Here is a 19207-nt window from a genome sequence, read left to right on the forward strand (position 1 = left end):
AGAAAAAACTAGAAACATCGTGAGTGAAAAAGACGTACAAACACATATAATGGCACATGTCATTGACACATCATGAGACTAATGTCATGGAAGGAATACTCACTTGACAAAGGAAGATGGTGAATATGACCAACACGAAACCACCCAAGGCACTTTATAATGTAGTGCAAGCACAACAAAACACAAAAATGTGCAAGATCCCAAAATGCAATATAGTGACACTTTATCTTAGTGCATTTGCAAAAATATTACAAAAGGATGTCAACAAAGATTAAAAGAGACAAGGCTAATAAAAGAGATATGACAACCCATGAAAAATCATTTGAAGCAACAAAATTGATCTCCTAACTTGAAACAACTAAGATATCCACCAGAGTGCAAAAAACAAAAAAATAAATGGGATGTGCCTTAAGCTGAATCTGGAAAATAGAATATGTTAAGATATGTCTTCGTAGAGTGCACAATAGAACCTTTGACTTTGACTACATAAACTGACAACCAAACAACATAAAAGTTCACATAAATTGCACCATCACACAAGCTCAGAATTAGCTTTTCGACGATATCTCGTTTGTGAAAAATGGAGTATGGATGAACAAGTTATGGCCAAAAAATCACAGGTAGGTCAAAAAAGAGTTGGAACGGAAAATAAAAAATCATCACCTTGGGACCTGTGCTAGAATGCCTTAGGAAGCATGCTTTCCAGTACTAGAAACTATATTTGGAAGCATACAGGTTTCATATAGAAATCGCCTCAGGAAGTGTGTAGGTTCTGTACTAAAATTGCATTGAGAAGCGTACTAGTTTTGTACTAAAATTGCCTCAAGAAGCGTGTCAAATTTTTACCAAAAATGTCTTGATTTCTTCGCCAAAAATATTGATATTGTACTAGAAAGCCTTAATTTTTGTGGCACAAAAATCATAAAACTGCCGCCTCAAGAAATTGCCCCAAATTTGGGAGCAATTTTTTTGTCTTAGATTCCAGCTGTATCCAAATTGCACAAATTTTATATGAAAAGAGGGGGTTTTAGGTGCTATGAACTCAATGGTGAGGTCCGTTTGGGCTTAAAGTGCACCAAAAAAGGTGACCCTTAGATCCCAATACAAAAATCCTTTAAAAATGAAACCCTTGCAAGAAAAAGAGCAGATCTAAAAGCCATACAAAACCTTTTATAAAAAGAACAATGACATGGAGATCTAGAGCTTAGCTACCATGTTGAAGTTGATGAAAGATCAACCCTATAGCTCCCAAGAATCACCTGCATGCAAAATCCTATCAAAGAAAGAGAGAACCAAAAACTATGGAGGCTAGAATTTAGAGATCCACAAATGAGACATTTTTGATGAGAAAAAAAATAAATTGCTATTATTAAAGTGAATGAGCTCAACACCCTAATAGGTAACTAACCTATGTTGCATGATAATAATTAATTATTATATGCCCAAAGTTTAACTTAAGTAAACTAGATATAATAAGTGACTTAGTAATTAAATCAATATGATTTAATTAACAAGAAAAATTTTTACTAATTTTACACAAACATATAAGAGAGAAATTGTCATGGAAAGGGTTAAAAAGAGATAAAAATATATGTACAAGAATGTATGGTCTATCAACAAAATAATTTCGAACAATCGCACCTTGCTAGACTATTGCAAGCATTGTCCATCCCAAATAAAAAAAATGGGAGAGCATATCTATGGATTTTATAACAGGATTACTGAAGATTCAAGGGAAGACTACATCTACGTAGTTATTGACTAACTCTCAAAATTTTCCCATTTCTTCTCAGTTTCCATGGAATATGAGGCACCTCAAGTAGAAAAACTATTCTTCAAAGATAGTTTGTCTCCATGGATTACCTCAAAATATTGTAAGCAATAGATACAACACATTCCTTAGTAAATTTTGATAGGAACTATTCATATTAGTAGGTACTTTACTCACTCCTAGTACCAATTATCACACACGAACTGATAGGCAAACCAACATTGTAAGTAAGTGGATAAAAGGATATCTAAGAAACTATGTCACATGACATCAAACTCCATAGATTGACTGGTTACACTTTGGATATACTATTATAATACAACAACCACATGTCGATAAAAATGATTTTGTTTAAAGAATGAAATGGTTAGGAAGCCATGATGTTTGGAGGATTAATCACCTCCAAAAGTAGAGTACTAGGTGTACAAGAGTTTATTCAAAGGAATATTGACATTATGAAGGCATTAAAAGAGAATTTGCACACTGCTCAAAATCAACAAAAGCTCTATGTAGATAAAAATAGAGTGAAAAGATCTTTCATGGAAGGATATATAAGTTTTTTTAGGACTACAACCCTACAAGCAATCATCCATTAAGAAGAATGCAATAGAAAAACTCAAGCCTCGATTCTATGCACCATATGAGATAATCATACAAGTTGGTGAAGCAACCTACGAGGTGGAACTTTCCAATAAAAATATAATTCACAATGTATTTCATGTATGGAGACTTAAAAAGGTCTTGGGTCAACAAATAGTACCATGTGCGGAATTATCTCCACTTGATGACAAAGGACAACTCATTCTCGAACCTGAGATAATCTTGGACACCGGAGAAAAGGTATTATGATATAGAGTTGTGAGAGAACTTAGGTAATCAAATGGAAAGGTTTATGAAATGAAGATGCCACTTGAAAAAGAAGAGAACCTCAAATTTATTCAAGACAAGAAAAATTAGGAAGTAGGGACTGTGACATCCCCAAAATAAGTCCTATGTAATATATTTAATGTATGAAAATTTCATTTAAATATATTATCTATTTTACACCAATAATAAGCCTTATTATTATTTATTATTGTTATTATTTATATTATAGAATCAATATGAAATAAAAATAATCTATTTTTCTATCTACCTTGGACTTGGAAATATAATCACCACGAGTAATTAACAAAACATATAACTAAATGATACAATAAATAAATTAAGCAAATTGCAATAAATCAGTAATTATATATCCCAATAAAAGAATTAGTTGCTTGACCAAAATTCGGGATATTTGGTCAGCGACCATTGAAAGTAGGAGCATCAAAAAAAGGGGAAGAAAAGACAAAAAAAGAGACCTGCTAGTGGAGACGGCTACGGTGTTGAAGTGGACACCACCCATCAAAGCAGCGAAAACAATCAGTGTTTAGCCGGAATACGAAACCGAGAGCCACTGGCTAACTAGCCGACCCAATCGTTTTTATTATGATTTTTTTATTAAATAAAAAAATGGAAAACATATGTATAATAATTTTAAACTTGATTATTAAATTAAGACCATAGAATCTAAACATTCCCGTACACAACGAGAATACAGGGCTAGCGTGTGAATTAAATAGTAATGTGCAAGCCATAGCCCGATACTGTTAGCAAGAGATCAATACAAACACCAGAAATACCAAAAAGGAGCCCGATAAAGTAGATAAGGATAATTGACACCAGCAGGTAAAAAGGATGAAATTAAGGAAGGAGAAACTAGTTGAGGACACGGGATCAGAAGGCACGCAGAGAATATGGTAGCGATAAAGGGAAATAGTATTAATTATATAAACTCAACACTTCTAGTAGCAGGTATAGGAATTGGAGACAGAGGAATTAGCGTGTCAGTAGGTAGAGACCATCAAAGGACGTACTTGACAATACATTATTCTGATAACAATTAAAATTCGTATGAAGCGAACTAAAATTCAGATAAGCTCATATAAAACCCAGTACAATCTCAGAGGCAACACAGAGGTATATTTTACTTGCTTTCTTTAACAAATAATTCATGACTTAAAGGGTTTAAATTTCTGATAAGCCCAAGACAATATTGGTAGAGGGCATGCGCTGTGAATGTCGATTTTCTATACAAGAGAACTCGGCAATTAGAATCCAGGGAGAGGTTTGTTATAAACTTTTAGAGACAAAATATATATTATAGTGGTTAGTCATATCTATATGTTAGAGATTAGAGATGTTAGAGATCAGAGACTTGATTAGAGGTGGGATCTCTATCAAGTAAGAGATGTTATAAGCATTAGCAGAGATCCTGGAGGTCTTAGGAAGGCCCTCTTTATATGAAAATTACTTAATCAGGAATGATTTCTCATTAGATAGGTAATTTGAGAAAAGTCCTTTCTAAAGATTAGGAGGGGTTAGTAATGCGTACTATTCAAATTGTCATTTAATTATTTTTTCATTTCTTACACACACACACACACACATATATATATATATATAATATTTTTTTTCTATCATGTACTAATAGTTTAATAATTTGCTGTAGGTTCTAGTGTTCATTCCTTAAGCTAGAAATGGGGATATTACATAGAAATGGGGACATTACATAAAGAATGGGTATGCATTAAATAATTTCAAAAGACAAATACTTCAATTTTTATTTTTTTTCTAAATAATACATAACTATATATACAATGATGTTGAATATATATAAATAAGATGAGATTTTAGTCTATTTGAAAGATGTTTGCATTCTCATATCTTCCATCAATGATAATTCTTCTTCATTTACATCTTTTGCACCAATCTCTCATATGCTTTGGTATTTGACTCCGGTAAAGGCCATGGAAGATTGTCGATTTCACAATGAAGGCGAAATTGTTGAAACAATTGAATTCCTTTCATTGAAACATTTTGCACATCGTTTAAGACCTTCAACAAGTTTAACCAATTGGAATATTGCTCTTCACTTTCTTGATTTGTTGTAGTGTCATGACCATATAAAGAAAAAATTGCTTTCACAAAAGGATCATGTTGTAAACACTCCTTTAACTTTGAAAGATCATCTTGTGTCTCTAGTATTCCTTTGTCTTTATCCAAAGAAACTTCTGTATCAGATATCTTTTTCTCAGCAAAATAATTAATAACAACTTGTTTAAGTGAAGGTCCAAACCAATCTTCCTTTACTTCTTCAACTTCCACATCTTCATTTATAACTTGCCCATCTTGATTTTCAACTTCATTTTGTTTAGACTTGCCCATATTCTTTCCTTTTTCTGGTACATACTTTTGCCAACCCTACATTAAAAAAAATTAAATGCATTAAATTTAAAGAAAATTACTTTGAAATATATTAAATCTTACCATCAATTCAGAAAACTGGAATCATTCAATTAAGAATACCTTAATGAGAATGTTCATCTCATGCTTCCATTGCCAACAAATAAATATCCAAGCCATCAATTCTACCCTCCAATTTGGTAGTTTGTAAACTTTACCTATAATAGAGAGAATATTGCAAGAAAATTTGTAGTAGTCCAGAAAACGTTTCCATTCACGTGGAAGCTTTTGGCTACCAGTGACGAATTCTTTTAACTTATACAAGATTTCAGCTTCTTTTGGGCTAAACTTTGAGAGCAACATTTCTCTGGTTAACCGAGCACCTTTAGAAAATGTCAAAGGACAAATTTCTTTTTTGTTTGCCACATCTTGTATTTGTCGAAGTTCGCTTGAAAGGTTGCAGGCACACAAACAAAGGTTTTGAAAGAAGCAAATTAATTGGTTAGACACCTTTTTGACAATGCCTGTCGAATAATTGAAGTTATATTAGTTGGCTGGCAAATATTTCATTGTAAATTAAAATGATTTCAATGCAAACTTAAGGATTTAAAGTAATTACCTTTGAAATTTATTTGCGGTGTACAAGAAGAATGAATGTCAACTGATATGCTTTCTTCTTTTCGGCTTCTATCAAAGCTTTCTTCTCCTAGACCTTTATTAAAAATTTCGTTGTCATCTGTATAAAGTGTAACCACAGTTAGATGCACATGACAATGGGCGAAAACACAATATTGAATAATGTATATACAAAGAAAATTCTAAATTATGTAAGAATTATAAATAGTATTGTTTGTAAATAATATATTTCAAAATACCACTATCTGTATCTACTACACCATAGTTTGTGTCTTCGCCATCTTCCATTCTAATTGTAGTTGTAGCAGGTCGCGGATGTCCTAAATAGTGGTGTAAAAACTTATCTAACTCTTCAACTATAAGATCTGGCAAACTCAATGGAATTTGAATAACTTTACAAATAAATTTATCTGCTAAATCTCTATCTTCTTTATCTTCAAAATGTCTTTCAACAGCCTTCTGAATCATTTTCTTATCAATTCCCATAATCACATTAATCTTGCATTCAGCCAATACAAGATTTACAGCAGATAAAACCTGTATAAGTTATTAAAACCAAAAAAAATTAGCCTTTTAAAACTGATTACATATGAAAAATGAAAACACAAGTAGTTAAACATTTAGTGCTTTCACATACCTGTATTATAACTTTTTCATCACATCTATCCAGATCATCAACAAATGCTATCACTCGAAGTTGATCCTCAGATGCTGGGCTAAATTTTGGAATACATGTGTTTTCAACATTGTCGGGATATAGGCCGAACCAATTCCAACACCATTCACCAGAAATGAATGAAAAAAACCAGTGCGGCTTTTTTCCGAGTTTTCCTTGCAAAAAGTTGATATCAGAAATGACCACTTGTTGATAGCCAAGACGAGCTGTGTGATCTGGTGAAGTGATATACCCCATCATCTGTATGCTCACAGGTTTCACAGCAGAAATAATGGATTTTAATACTCCCCATACGATTGCTATTATAGTGATTGGTATGGATCCGTATTTCAAATCTTTGAATTTTGCCTCTTTTAATAACGTCCAAACTCCCCAAGCTACCCAACCTGCTAGAAATATTGCCAATAGATAAGGTAAAAATATTTGTATGCACATATTGACACCATTTTTAGCCCAACTATATGTCCACCAAGTATTGAACTTTTGTGCTCTGGTCATGACTTGCTCAATTTCTTTTGTGATTGTGACTGCAAGACCAGCCCAAGCTTCGTGCTCATCTCGATAGTGCCATGCATTGTATCGAATTGTTAGAATTCGAGGTGGTTCACTCTTTGCTTGAAATTGATTCTTGCTGTCAGCGACCGAGCTTAGCTGAAATATGTAGCAAAGGAAGGCAGGAAGATTATATCAATAGGAAAAGGTGAATCAATTAATAGCTCCTAGTATATTTGAAATCCTTCGTTTACGAAGTGTAATAATTATTATTTTACTCACCATTTGATTATAAACATCCATGCATGCAAGGGACTTATAAATGGCATGATATTCCGGATGATAGTTCTCTAATAGCTTTACCAGTTGAGTCTGTTTAAATAATTAAATTAATATATTTTAATTACGTCCAGGAAAAAAAATCTGCTAAAATTAATGATGAGAGAATTATATTTAAAATATACCCCCGTCTTGGTGAATAGTAGCAATTTTCTCATGGCGTTTTTAATCCTTGTACGTGTCGTGCTTATGGAGTTGTCTGGGAAAAACCTATACGTTGCATTTTTCATCCTTCTATAGATCTTTTGACCTTTTGTACTTAATGAGACCTTCTTTGCTCCACTGAAATTTTCAGAAGGGAGAAGATTTGGGAACGACAACTGAGAGGCCGCCATCAATAGAAGATTTTCCGTCTATTTATACACAGGTTGAAAGGCAAATTTAGTAATTTGAAACTGAAAAGCAAATTTAAGTGTTCTGGGTGATTTGAAACTTAAATTTACGTAAGACAGAAAGTAAAACGCACCTGAACCATGAGACTGGATTTTCCCATGCCCCATTCACCCATAACGCCCACTGTGATGGGAGATTCTACAAATTTATTCAAAAATAGAGCAGCTAGACCTTCCGCGAAAGCATTTCTTCCTGCGCAAGTTGAGTTTTGAGATTTGTTGTAATTATTGGATATGCTCCGGCAAAACCTAATTAAAAGCTCTAAACGTAACATCATATAAATTACCCAGATTATCCTCCGAGCTCGGTTTATCTTGTCCTTGCTCATTTGCTATTCGAATTTCTTTTATTACTGTCACCAAAGAATTAATATTCGTAAAACATTAAGCAAGTGCAAAATTAAATTCAAAATTTGAGAAGCACAACATAAATAGATGCCATTTAGGCCATTTAGTTCAATGAAAAAATGGTTTAATTGAAGATGAACCGTTCTTTCCGTTTGAGATCGTACATATCCGCACCTTCATTGACTTTTCGTGTGTGTTTGATGTTGGATATATCTGCGCCTCTATTTAAAAGCTCCCATACCATATCCGTATTATCAGTCACGGCGGCTAAGTCTAGTAAATGCTTATCATATTTTGCTTTCTCCTGTAAAAGGTAATCCTTAACCAAAGGATCTAACCCTTTTCTCTCGTCTGCAGTGCCAATGCCGGCTGCTGAGGCCCACAACATAAGTGATCTATTATAATCTCCCTTCTTATATTTGTTTACCAAGCTCTTCGACATGGCTAATGCAACATCTGAATCATCTACTCCAGTAGCACAGTGCAATGGTGTGCTTCCATGGACATCGCGTCGTAAGAAGGGATCAATGTCTTCTTTCAAAAGCCTCTGTACAATTCTCGTATGCCCTCCTTGTGCTGCCATGTGCAGCGCAGTCTTCCCAAAGCCGTCAGGTTGCTGAAGAATTTTTTTCAATTGAGAAGGGTTTGTCGCAGTATTTGGGCTGTGAGCTGGTTGCTGAAGCAATCTCCCCAGTAATTCCTCAACCATTTTTTTGTTTCCTTTCGCAGATGCCAAGTGCAAAGGTGTTCTTCCCTCACAATCGGTTGCATCAACTAAGTCCACGGAGGATGATTTGAATAAAATATCCACAACTAGGTGCCCATTAATTCCTTTTGCTGCTAAATGTAAAGAGTTCTGGTTCAACTTATCCAGGTCATTTGCTTTTAACTTCCACTTCTCGATGCAAACTTCGCACAAGTCAGCCTGTCCAATGAGTGCTGCCCAGTGAAGAAAGGTTCTTCCCCATTTATCCCTTCTGTTAACTCTGTACCAATCCTTATGTGCTTCACCGATCATTCGGGAGATTTCTCCGCTTTCTGATTTGGCTGCATAATCAAAGAGGATTTTTCTATCTTCGTCTTGTAGAAGCTCTCTCTTTAATAAATTTAGCATTTTCTGCAGACACTTCGGGTGTCCTTTGAGGATGGCTTCTCGTGCAATCTTCAAACAAACATCTTTAGGATTTTCGTCCATGAAATCTTTCAAAGCCCTCCGTTCTAGCAAAGCATCTGCAAGTTGAACGTAACCTCTTTCAACTGCCTCAATCAAAACGCCTCCAAGGCAATGCTCAATCTTGGAAACCTGATTTTCTATGTCCGAGCTTAAAGATACTACTGACAATAGCTTCGTCAAAGCGATAACCCAGTTTTTCTTATCTATAGCTTCGCTCGTTGCCTTATCCAGGAAGGTCACATCATCTCTAATATTGTACTGATGAACAATATCACTAGTGTAAAGCTCTATAAATAATTCAATCCATGGAATGATCTGAAATGACCAACCATAATCAATTAAATCAATCAGATAATCCAGCGCTGTTTTGCTTTGGTCATCCGCTGTCAAAGGAAACTGAAATGGATACCCCGAAGCGCACAAGCATTTCACTGCACGATAACTTTCCAAGTAACTATATTCTTCCATTTCTTCCTTACTAAACAAATCGTGGAAGCCTTGGAGGTCTCTTTCAGAATTTATAGCTTTGAGAAGCCAACACATAACTTGCGGATCTTCATTTATGGAAGCAAGAGAAAATGCACTTTTTCTGCCTTCCTCCGAGAGAGAAATTCCATTATAAAGATCCTTTCTCAACAAATTACCATCTGATGGATAGCAAGCTGTAATACCAGTACGGTACAGATAACGATTATATAGAGCAGTGTAACAGTAAAACAAACAATACAAGATCAATGAAGATAACGCCTACATTAAAATAGTAAAAATTAACACCTGAAGATTTTTTCTTCCAGCCGCCTGTCTCCCCATCCCACACTTTTTCCTTCACGACCAGACTCCAATAACACCTGCCCACTGATTGTTTAAGTCGATAACCGGCCAGCATGCGGCCATCCAAAAGACGACATTCACTCTCTCCATCCTCCATAAATCCTCGGTTTTTAATATCCGCCAAATTAGTGCTGACTTCTTCCACCGTTGCCAACCGGTAGCCATCTGGCATTAAATCAAACCATCCTGTTCTCTTGAACTTAAGCTTCGGCTTCGGGCGTGTCGACATACTCTCCCCTACACGATCATCAAGCTGTCCATGAAATTAAAAAAATAAGGAAAGCAATCTATTCCAATTTATACAACATCCTTAAATTTATGGGATAATTTTCAGACAAAATGTACTAAAGACAAAATAAAGGGTCAAACTTTTTTTTTTTTTCCAAATTTTTTGTTGTTTTCGACTCAAACTATGTAGATCATGAAGATCAAATGCTGAAATTTTCAGAAAAAACAATGTTTTTGATTTTTTGAAAATTGGTCAACTGAACAAATTTATTTGGAGGATAGCCGCGTCCTATTTTTCTTAAGCCTTAAAAGCAAATGACTTGTAAAGGCACTCTCATCTAACTTGATGAGCACACTAATAATCCCTATAGTTATATTTTTAAAAAAATCGTTAAAATATTACAAAAATAATTTAACAAAGAATCAATATGTGTAATATATTTTTATGGTATGCATTATTTTTTATTACTATTGATTATTATTATTTTTTAAATATATTTTTTTTGGCGAAAGTTGACTAACCAATGTTGATTTAGTTAGTGAGCCATCTGAATATATATATATATATATATATATATATATATATATATATATATATATATATATATATATATATATATATATATATATATTCAAATTAAAAATAATCATAATATTCTTAAATTTTTAGGCGATGGTCTTTATAGTGACATCAGCATTTTAATTCATGTTATCCAATAATCCTCTTTTTTCATAAAAAACAAAATATTTTTAAAAAACTTTAAAGAAGGGAACGTTTGGGCATCCTAAAGATATCAAAATATCTAATATCTCTTGATTATATCATAAAAATTCAACCAATCCTACAAATGATAAATTATATGTTGGAAATAATATTTCAACTTATTTTTGAAAATAATTTATAGATTATATTGTTAATTTAAAAGATAAATAGAGAATACACAAATAGAGATGAGGCAAGATTTATCGCGGTTCACCATAACTTGTGGCTACCTGCCCCCGTATTTATACATTAGCTTTCAAGAGAAGACATAGAGACAAATAAGAGGAATATGAAATGAACAGATGTGTCAGTTGGACTTCTTATCCAACAATCTCCCACTTAAGTTCAACTTATGCTACAACCTCAGACTCGGACAACCTTTCACTTAAACTCTATTTTAAAGTTTTAGTCAATTTGGATAATTGACTAAAACTTTAACATAGAGTTTAAGTGAGAGGTTGTTCGGGTCTGAGGTTGTAGCATAAGTTGAACTTAAGTGGGAGATTGATGAGGTATAATTATATATGTGTGTACATTATACAAGATTAATGTATAGAATAATAAAAATATATATAACTATGGTTATATTTATATAATAATAATAGTATAAACATGTTATAGTATTAATTATAAATTAACAAATAGACATGTCCCTTATAAGGACTTGTCTATTCGTGGCTTATGGTTATTAATACAAGGTGTAATGACCCTACTCAAATCTGACCTTAAAATACTGATTGGAGGCTCAAAAAATTTTGTCAAACACTTCACATACAAGGGTCATATGACTGATATAACATTTCAGTTTGCTTTCATGACTCTTTTCTTCAATCAACATCAATGAGAATGTTTACAAATGACTCTAAATTAAATAAACAATGACCTAACATGAATATGAAACTTATTTTAACAATATTCAATGCATATATGTGACTAAAACTACTTGCAATATGCAGCTACAACAACTAGTAATTATGACAAACACTTTGGATGCAATCTAAGATGACATTTATGCACTTACAACCAAGTGGAATTTTCACAAACATTTGGTATGCATAATTATAACATTATTTATGCCAAAAAAGAGAACCTACAACCAATTGACATTTTGACAAACAATTGGCATGCAAACTAATAAGTTGATCATGAATGGCAATAACATATTCAATTACAACAGTAGTTGACCAACAACTTATATCTCTTTCTTTGCAATAAAATGTCTACTACAATAATGCTATGAATTGGTCAAGACTCTTGGCTTACAATTGTTTGACAATAGTGCCAAATTTGATTTTCTGAGTATTCACTTATAGCAGCAATTAAAATGCCTATGATGACAATGCAAATTACTTAGTGAATGCAAGAAGAACCTGGTAATGATGACGCCCAATGTTGTTGATGAAGAAACAATAAAAATCCAATGTGATAGGCACCTTCCAAACTCAAATCGAAACACTCAAGCTGTTGCCCCTGTTCTTACTTGGCAAAAGTTTAGATAATTAATTACAACACCAAACACCTTCCAATTTGCCCCTAAAATGATTTTCTTGATGATAGGAATTGAATTCAACAATTTCCAAAATGATTGGCCTCCTCAATCGAAAGGTATGAGCAAAAACATGAGACTCACATAGGCTAATCAACCTCCATGATAGTAGATTATGAAGGTCTGTAATAATCTTGCACAATAACATAATTAATCTCAGGAATACATCAGCTGCTGAAGTAACTTCTCCATCAAATGCAACAATACATCAGTTGTTGCAAGTACAATAATACATCAACTATTGTACTCAAATAATCTCCACTGTGAAGCGCAAGATTGAACTTCTAAAGTAAAGCCCACAATCAACAATAATTCAACTGGTATCTCACAGCCTCAAAATTGCATAACCAATGAGGGTTTTCATCCCCAAAGATCCTCCAATGGCTGGCTTCTCCACCAAATAATCACATCAAACAATCATCAATTCTTGGATGATGAGAATGAGGCCCATGATGTCTATTTATACTTTTTCCTCAAGAGGTTGGCCCAAATCTAGAAGCTTCAAGAAATTATTTTATTTTTATTAAGTGACTTTATGATATATTATTTTATTTAAGTCACTTTATTACATTAATTAAATATAAAGTTACCTTTTAATATTTATTTATTCGATAACTTTATAAATAGTTAACTTAATACCACGTTTTTTTAAATTAAAATAATTAATTATTCATCCTCATAAAATATTTATTATTTTGGACAACTTAATTAATTAACTTAATTAAATCAAATTACTTCTAAAATTGGGACATTACAGTCCTCCCCTCCTGAAATTGCTTGTCCCCAAGCAATCTCAGCAACAAATACCATTCTCCTACACCTGGATCCTAAGTGGAAACCTGTGTGATGTCCCAATCATCACCAAATAACTCCTATGAAGAAATCATCAACATCAATAGTACAAAAATCAACAACTGAGAAATTGCACTCAACACCCAAACAACTGACATCACTGACAAAATCATCTGAAGACCAACTGTTGATGTCGATAGAAGAAACCACTATGCAAAACTCAAGCCAATTGAAACATCAACTCTGTCAAAACTCAAGTCCCTGTCTAATTAACACTCACACCCAACTACATTGTGGATATGACAATAGCCATAGGTACCTGAGTCACTGCCACTAAATCCAATCTCTAATATACTGTCCTGGGTGTGTTGATACTGTAGGCTATGTAACTTGCAACTACTAATTCCATCAGCAAAAGGTTGTGCCAATTCATCCCATTGTGGATGGTAAGAAATTGGAGCCGATCTACACCTGCATGAAATCAAATCTTCTATCTCTAGGTCAAAAGAAAAATGATGAGCATACCCCACTGTATAATGTCGATAGGAACCCCCAAACTCCACTATTAGCTCAACATTACTGAACTGGGAATCAGCGGATGGCTCCAATCTTTGACTCCAAGTGGCTATATGCTAGATAGGACCATGTGCAATTTTTTCAACAAAACCCACCTCAAAATCCCTGTGAGGTAGCATAGTAGAAAGGATCACTATAATCTCCCCAAACAATTTGCGAATAGCACTAGTACCTTGAATGAGAACACCTTTTGACACTTTATGCAAGTCCAGACGAACACCTGCACTATCCAGCAAATACTCCATTAATGGTTTAGTGTAGTAAAAATTATATGAGAAAGCATCAACATACTCCCCTACACACCACAATTGATCCCTCTATAAAGGTGGCACGGCTAACTGTACCACACTATCATCTGTGTGAGAAGAATCAATCTAGAGAATTGATGCCACTGGTATCCCAAACTCATTAGGACTAGGTGCTCCCAAATCCTGAATATTTGTGTTAGCCCCAACAACATGTTCCTCAGTAACAACTGCAGGAGTGTACTCACCACCAACCACCTCAATATACAAATGAACTGGGTCTGGGGCTAGTGTAGACCGCAAATGCTCCAACTCCATGGTCACCTCCTCTAACTGAAATTTTGACTCCTGTAGATCTCACTGTGTGTCCTCCAAAGCCTCAATAGTCACTGTGAGATCCTAGGTAAGCTCACTCACCTCCTCCTCACAATCCAAGAGTGCCTCATAGGCTATACTCCCCCACTCAACTAGGTGATCACGATCGGCTACCAATTGTAAGTAATCCTGTCTCAAAACCCTGACAGCTTCACATAAGGCATGAACTTCTGCCAAAGAAAGGTAACCATTGCTAGACTCATCTATCATAGAAGCACCCCAACTAGTAATGGCCAACAACTAACGAGTGGTATCAAAATGCTCAAGAGCAGTAGTGATATCTCTCTCGCCAACTCTCAACTAGCCGGTCACATGGTGACTCTGCACTACAGGCCTCCTATGAACCATCTCGAATATGTTGTCCACACTATGAGAGAAAGTTGAATCAAATGAACTCCCCTCAAGACCACCAATGCTCAATGTACTTACAATTGAGTACACCTCCACACTCTAAATGCAAGCATCAGACTCATCCTCATGTAACTCCAAAGAAGCTGCTACTGAAACTATCTCATCATCACAATCTCTAGCTCCCTTGTCCTTTGCAACTAATTGGGAGTTCAGATCCTGAAAAATATCATTAGGGGTCACTGACAAAATAACTCCCTCAACTGAAAAGGTAGCCTTGGCTGAAACAAACTCCTGCCACTTAGACTCTACCTCATCCTCATCTATGGGTTTCAGCAATAGTGAATCAAGGAACCCATCTCCACCAACTGTCGATGCTAAATCTATGCCTAAAGTTAGAAATAAAAATCTGAATACACTACAACACTCATCATCCTCACTCACAGCAATGGATGAATTTGGAATGCTAGTGTATATATCCTCTAACTGCATCTCCTCTACCAAATCTGACCACGTACATAGCTCAATGTCGACCTATGGATAAGCTATACTGTAGCATGCAGTCTAATAAGAAAAAACATCTATAACACTCCCATCCTAAGTGTAATCACTAGAAATCTCCGTGCTCACATCCTTAGTACAGGAATATAACATTGTCTCCTATACCGAACCCATACTGCGACTACTATAATAAATATCAAAACTGTCAGATCTCAAGCTCTCCTCGCAGTCATCACTCAATATCATACAAGGGGCATCGTCACCAATGCAACTCACAGCATCCTCGAAAGTGTCCTTAGATGTTTCCATACTAACAACTCTCACATCACTTGTAGGAATCTCAACTGCAAACATGAATCATTGTACACATGACTCATTGTCAACATGTACAAAAACAATGCTGGAGCCCAAACTAAAATCAAGTGTCCCCTTTGTAATACTCTAATCACCAAGTACACCATTGGGAGACTCCATAGAAGCCTCGGGCCTATCTGAGGAAGCCATTGCCTCCTAAACTAGAGCCAGGCTACTAAAGCTGACATACACATCCCCAATGACAATTCCCTCCGAAGAAGAATCTAAATGATCAAAGATGACTATAGCATCAATTGCCTTTGTAGAACCCATAGTAATTTCTTTGGGAGTCTTAACCCAGTGATGCTCGACACTACTATCCTCTAGTGGCACAAAAACATCCACTGAGTCTGGTGCAACAAAACTATCATCAGCACTACAGATGGTAATAGTAGGTACTGAACTAGATAATGGTACATCAACATCATGATCAACGAATGGAGAAAACTCAAGTCTTCTCCCCTGCAAACTCGATGTCAGCCTACTAAAAGTAGAAGTAAAATATCTCGCTACCATTTCAACTGTAGCCAGATCTGACAATCTCTCTGCAATTCGCTGCTGATGCAATCTTAATTTCTCGACACTTTCCACCAAAGCATCTAACTCTATTCTCTTCCCTCTACTACTGTGTCAACTTCCCAAACTCGATCTCCTATATCTATCCATGGCTAGGAAATAGAAATACTGATCACTCTAATAATAATCTCATACAAATAATGAAATCAATTCCCACAGGATGGCAAGATCAGAGCTCTGATACCACTATAATGACCCAGCTCAAATCTGACCTTAAAATGTTGATTGGAGGCTCAAAGAATTTCATCAAACACTTCACATACAAGGGTCATATGAATGATATAACATTTCAATTTTCTTTAATGACTCTTTTCTTCAATTAGCATCAATGAGAATGTTTACAAATGACTCTAAATTGACTAAACAATGACCTAACATGAATATGCAACTTATTTTGACAATATTCAATGCATATATGTGATTGAAACTATTTGCAATATGCAGCTACAACAACTAGTAATTATGACAAACACTTTGAATGCAATCTAAGATGACATTTATGCAGTTACAATCAAGTGGCATTTTCACAAACATTTGGAATGCATAATTATAACATTATTTATGCCAAAAAAGAGAACCTACATCCAGTTGACATTTTGACAAACAATTGGCATGCAAACTAATAAGTTGATCATGAATGGCAATAAAATATTCAATTACAATAGTATTTGACCAACAACTTATATCTCCTTCTTTGCAATAAAATGTTACTACAATGATGCTATGAATTGGTCAAGATTCTTGGCTTACAATTGTTTGGCAATAGTGCCAAATTTGATTTTCTGAGTATTCACTTATAGCAACAATTAAAATGCCTATGATGACAATGCAAACTACTTAGTGAATGCATGAAGAACCTAGTAATGATGACGCGCAATGTTGTTGATGAAGAAACAATAAAAATCCAATGTGATAGGCACCTTCCAAGCTCAAATCGAAATACTCAAGCTGCTGCCTCTATTCTTGCTTGGAAAAAGTTTAGATAATTAATTGCAGCACCAAATGCCTTCCAATTTGCCTCTAAAATGATTGTCTCAATGATAGGATTGAATGCAATAATACCCAGAATGGTTGGCCTTCTCAATCGAAAGGTATGAACAAAAACATGAGACTCAAATAGGCTGATCAACCTCCATGACAATAGATTATGAAGGTCTATAATGATCCTTCTCAATAACATAATCAATATTAGCAATACATCAGCTACTGAAGTAGCTTCTCCATCAAATGCAACAATACATCATTTTTATTAAGTGACTTTATGATATATTATTTTATTTAAGTCACTTTATTAAATCAATTAAATATAAAGTTACCCTTTAATATTTATTTATTTGATAACTTTATAAATAATTAACTTAATCCAACTTATTTATTTAACTAAAATAATTAATTCATCATCCTCATAAAATATTCAATATTTTGGACAACTTAATTAATTAAATTAATTAAATCAAATTACTTCCAAAATAGGGACATTACACAAGGAGAGATGCCTTTGGAAGGGTAGCAACCATGGAAGCCTAAAATTGTGAAATTGAACAACTTAATTACCAATGAAAGTAATTTTTCTCAATTCAACAAACTTTATGATTTGTCTAGCAACTTGGATAAATTACAGTTAGAAAATGCAACTATAAGGTATAGGATTTTGAATAAGAAGAAGTTTGAGGACATTGAGGAATATATTCCTAACGATCTATATGAGAGATAAATAAATAGAAAGAGGATAGTGCAAGAGGATTGACAGGTATGAGAAAACATGATTAGGAAGTTATGTGTTGTAGAAAATGAAGAACACCTAAAGAAAGTGTTACAAAGTCGTGAACCCCTTATAAGGAACAAGACTAGGGCTATACTGATTATGGGTGGAAACTATGAGGAGGGAAAAGAAGAAACATATGAAGCTATGTTGGTAAACAAATTTGTCACTTAGAAAATATACGATTTGGCTCAATGGAGTGTATGGAAAATTGATGTCTCCAATAGTTGGATAGGCCCTTGATATCTGGCCTTCCTCTACATTTAGAGGGGTAGCTCCCTCGTAAGATAAAATTTCTAATTTTTTAATAAAGATGAATAGAATTTAGAAAATAAAAAGGAAACCATTGATAGCGAATGCACCACATGACTTCAATGTTTCCATAAAAATAATGTAAACTATTAATGAAAATAATCAAAAACTATGCTTGAGAGCTATTATTGACACAATGCTAATCCAGTGATTCACAAATACTCACACCATACCATGAAAATACTCATATGATGAATCAACACTTTAACGATTCAAATTCATTAGAAAGAGAACACCAAATGTACTTTCTTTTATTTCTTTGCACCAAGAACTTAAAAAATAGCTGATTACAAGAACAACAATTGTACACACTTTCCAAAAATTTCTTTGTTATCAGAACATAAGTGTTCCCCTCTCCAAGTCCAAAAAATCCCTTATTACATTGAGATTTGTGAATTTATAATCTATTCAGGCATAACTACCTTCTCGAGTTTGTAACTATGCAAAAAGTTAAGATTTGGACATTGGGAGAGTATTTCAAAACCAATTCCAACCTTTCATGAAGTTGAAACACAACATCCTAACTTTGGTTACAATAAGTGACACATGTCACTTTCCACCATCGAATATACATTCTTCAACAATTTTGGATTCTTCTAACAATTTGCAATCTTACTAATTCCACTTACCTGGGCCTTCATCACTTCCATACATATATTCCTCATCGTGAAGCATCAAACTATGCATATGAGATTAAACTTTACACTTGCATGCTGCATTCACAAGAGGTTCTTAAAACTTTATCAATATTATTATAGCCTGTAGCTACCATTGTGTGATGATTATATCTTCATGACATTGTATCCTCTGAGTACGATATTCTTAGCAACACATTTTCTTACTATGAATATCTCCATGATATAGATGCAATAAGAACTACTCAAAATTCTTTGTGTCTTGATA

General features: G+C 34.3%; 2 protein-coding genes across 2 annotated transcripts; both read right to left on the reverse strand.

Annotated features, from left to right (window-relative positions):
* Window positions 1-4447: 4447 nt before the first annotated feature.
* Window positions 4448-7209, reverse strand: LOC149577225 (uncharacterized). Its single transcript, XM_089829704.1, has 6 exons — window positions 7125-7209; window positions 6312-7001; window positions 5914-6211; window positions 5658-5774; window positions 5162-5562; window positions 4448-5056 (listed from the first exon to the last, which is right to left on the reverse strand). The coding sequence occupies exons 1-6, from the start codon at window positions 7143-7145 to the stop codon at window positions 4547-4549; spliced, it is 2037 nt and encodes a 678-aa protein (XP_089685830.1). The 5' UTR covers window positions 7146-7209; the 3' UTR covers window positions 4448-4546.
* LOC149577226 (uncharacterized) lies at window positions 7108-14076 on the reverse strand. The gene is made up of 6 exons (XM_089795893.1): window positions 14004-14076; window positions 9870-10163; window positions 8096-9757; window positions 7861-7926; window positions 7648-7766; window positions 7108-7534 (listed from the first exon to the last, which is right to left on the reverse strand). The coding sequence occupies exons 1-6, from the start codon at window positions 14074-14076 to the stop codon at window positions 7232-7234; spliced, it is 2517 nt and encodes an 838-aa protein (XP_089652019.1). The 3' UTR covers window positions 7108-7231.
* Between the last annotated feature and the right edge of the window lie 5131 nt (window positions 14077-19207).

This window comes from Cupressus sempervirens, chromosome 1 (genome assembly GCF_028749045.1).
Source record: "Cupressus sempervirens isolate cs-2001-9-10 chromosome 1, ASM2874904v1, whole genome shotgun sequence".
Taxonomy (NCBI): Eukaryota; Viridiplantae; Streptophyta; class Pinopsida; order Cupressales; family Cupressaceae; genus Cupressus; species Cupressus sempervirens.

What these genes read in the sequence shown, in the direction of transcription:
- LOC149577225 (XM_089829704.1), bottom strand. Translation starts at nt 7,145, where the DNA reads ATGGATGTTTATAATCAAATG. An exon ending in TGGATGTTTATAATCAAATG is followed by an intron (nt 7,002 to 7,124) that starts GTGAGTAAAATA and finishes TACATATTTCAG; the next exon opens with CTAAGCTCGGTCGCTGACAG. An exon ending in ATGAAAAAGTTATAATACAG is followed by an intron (nt 6,212 to 6,311) that starts GTATGTGAAAGC and finishes TAACTTATACAG; the next exon opens with GTTTTATCTGCTGTAAATCT.
- LOC149577226 (XM_089795893.1), bottom strand. Translation starts at nt 14,076, where the DNA reads ATGGAGTATTTGCTGGATAGTGCAGGTGTTCGTCTGGACTTGCATAAA. An exon ending in CTGGAAGAAAAAATCTTCAG is followed by an intron (nt 9,758 to 9,869) that starts GTGTTAATTTTT and finishes CTGGTATTACAG; the next exon opens with CTTGCTATCCATCAGATGGT. An exon ending in GAGCTCGGAGGATAATCTGG is followed by an intron (nt 7,767 to 7,860) that starts GTAATTTATATG and finishes CAACTTGCGCAG; the next exon opens with GAAGAAATGCTTTCGCGGAA.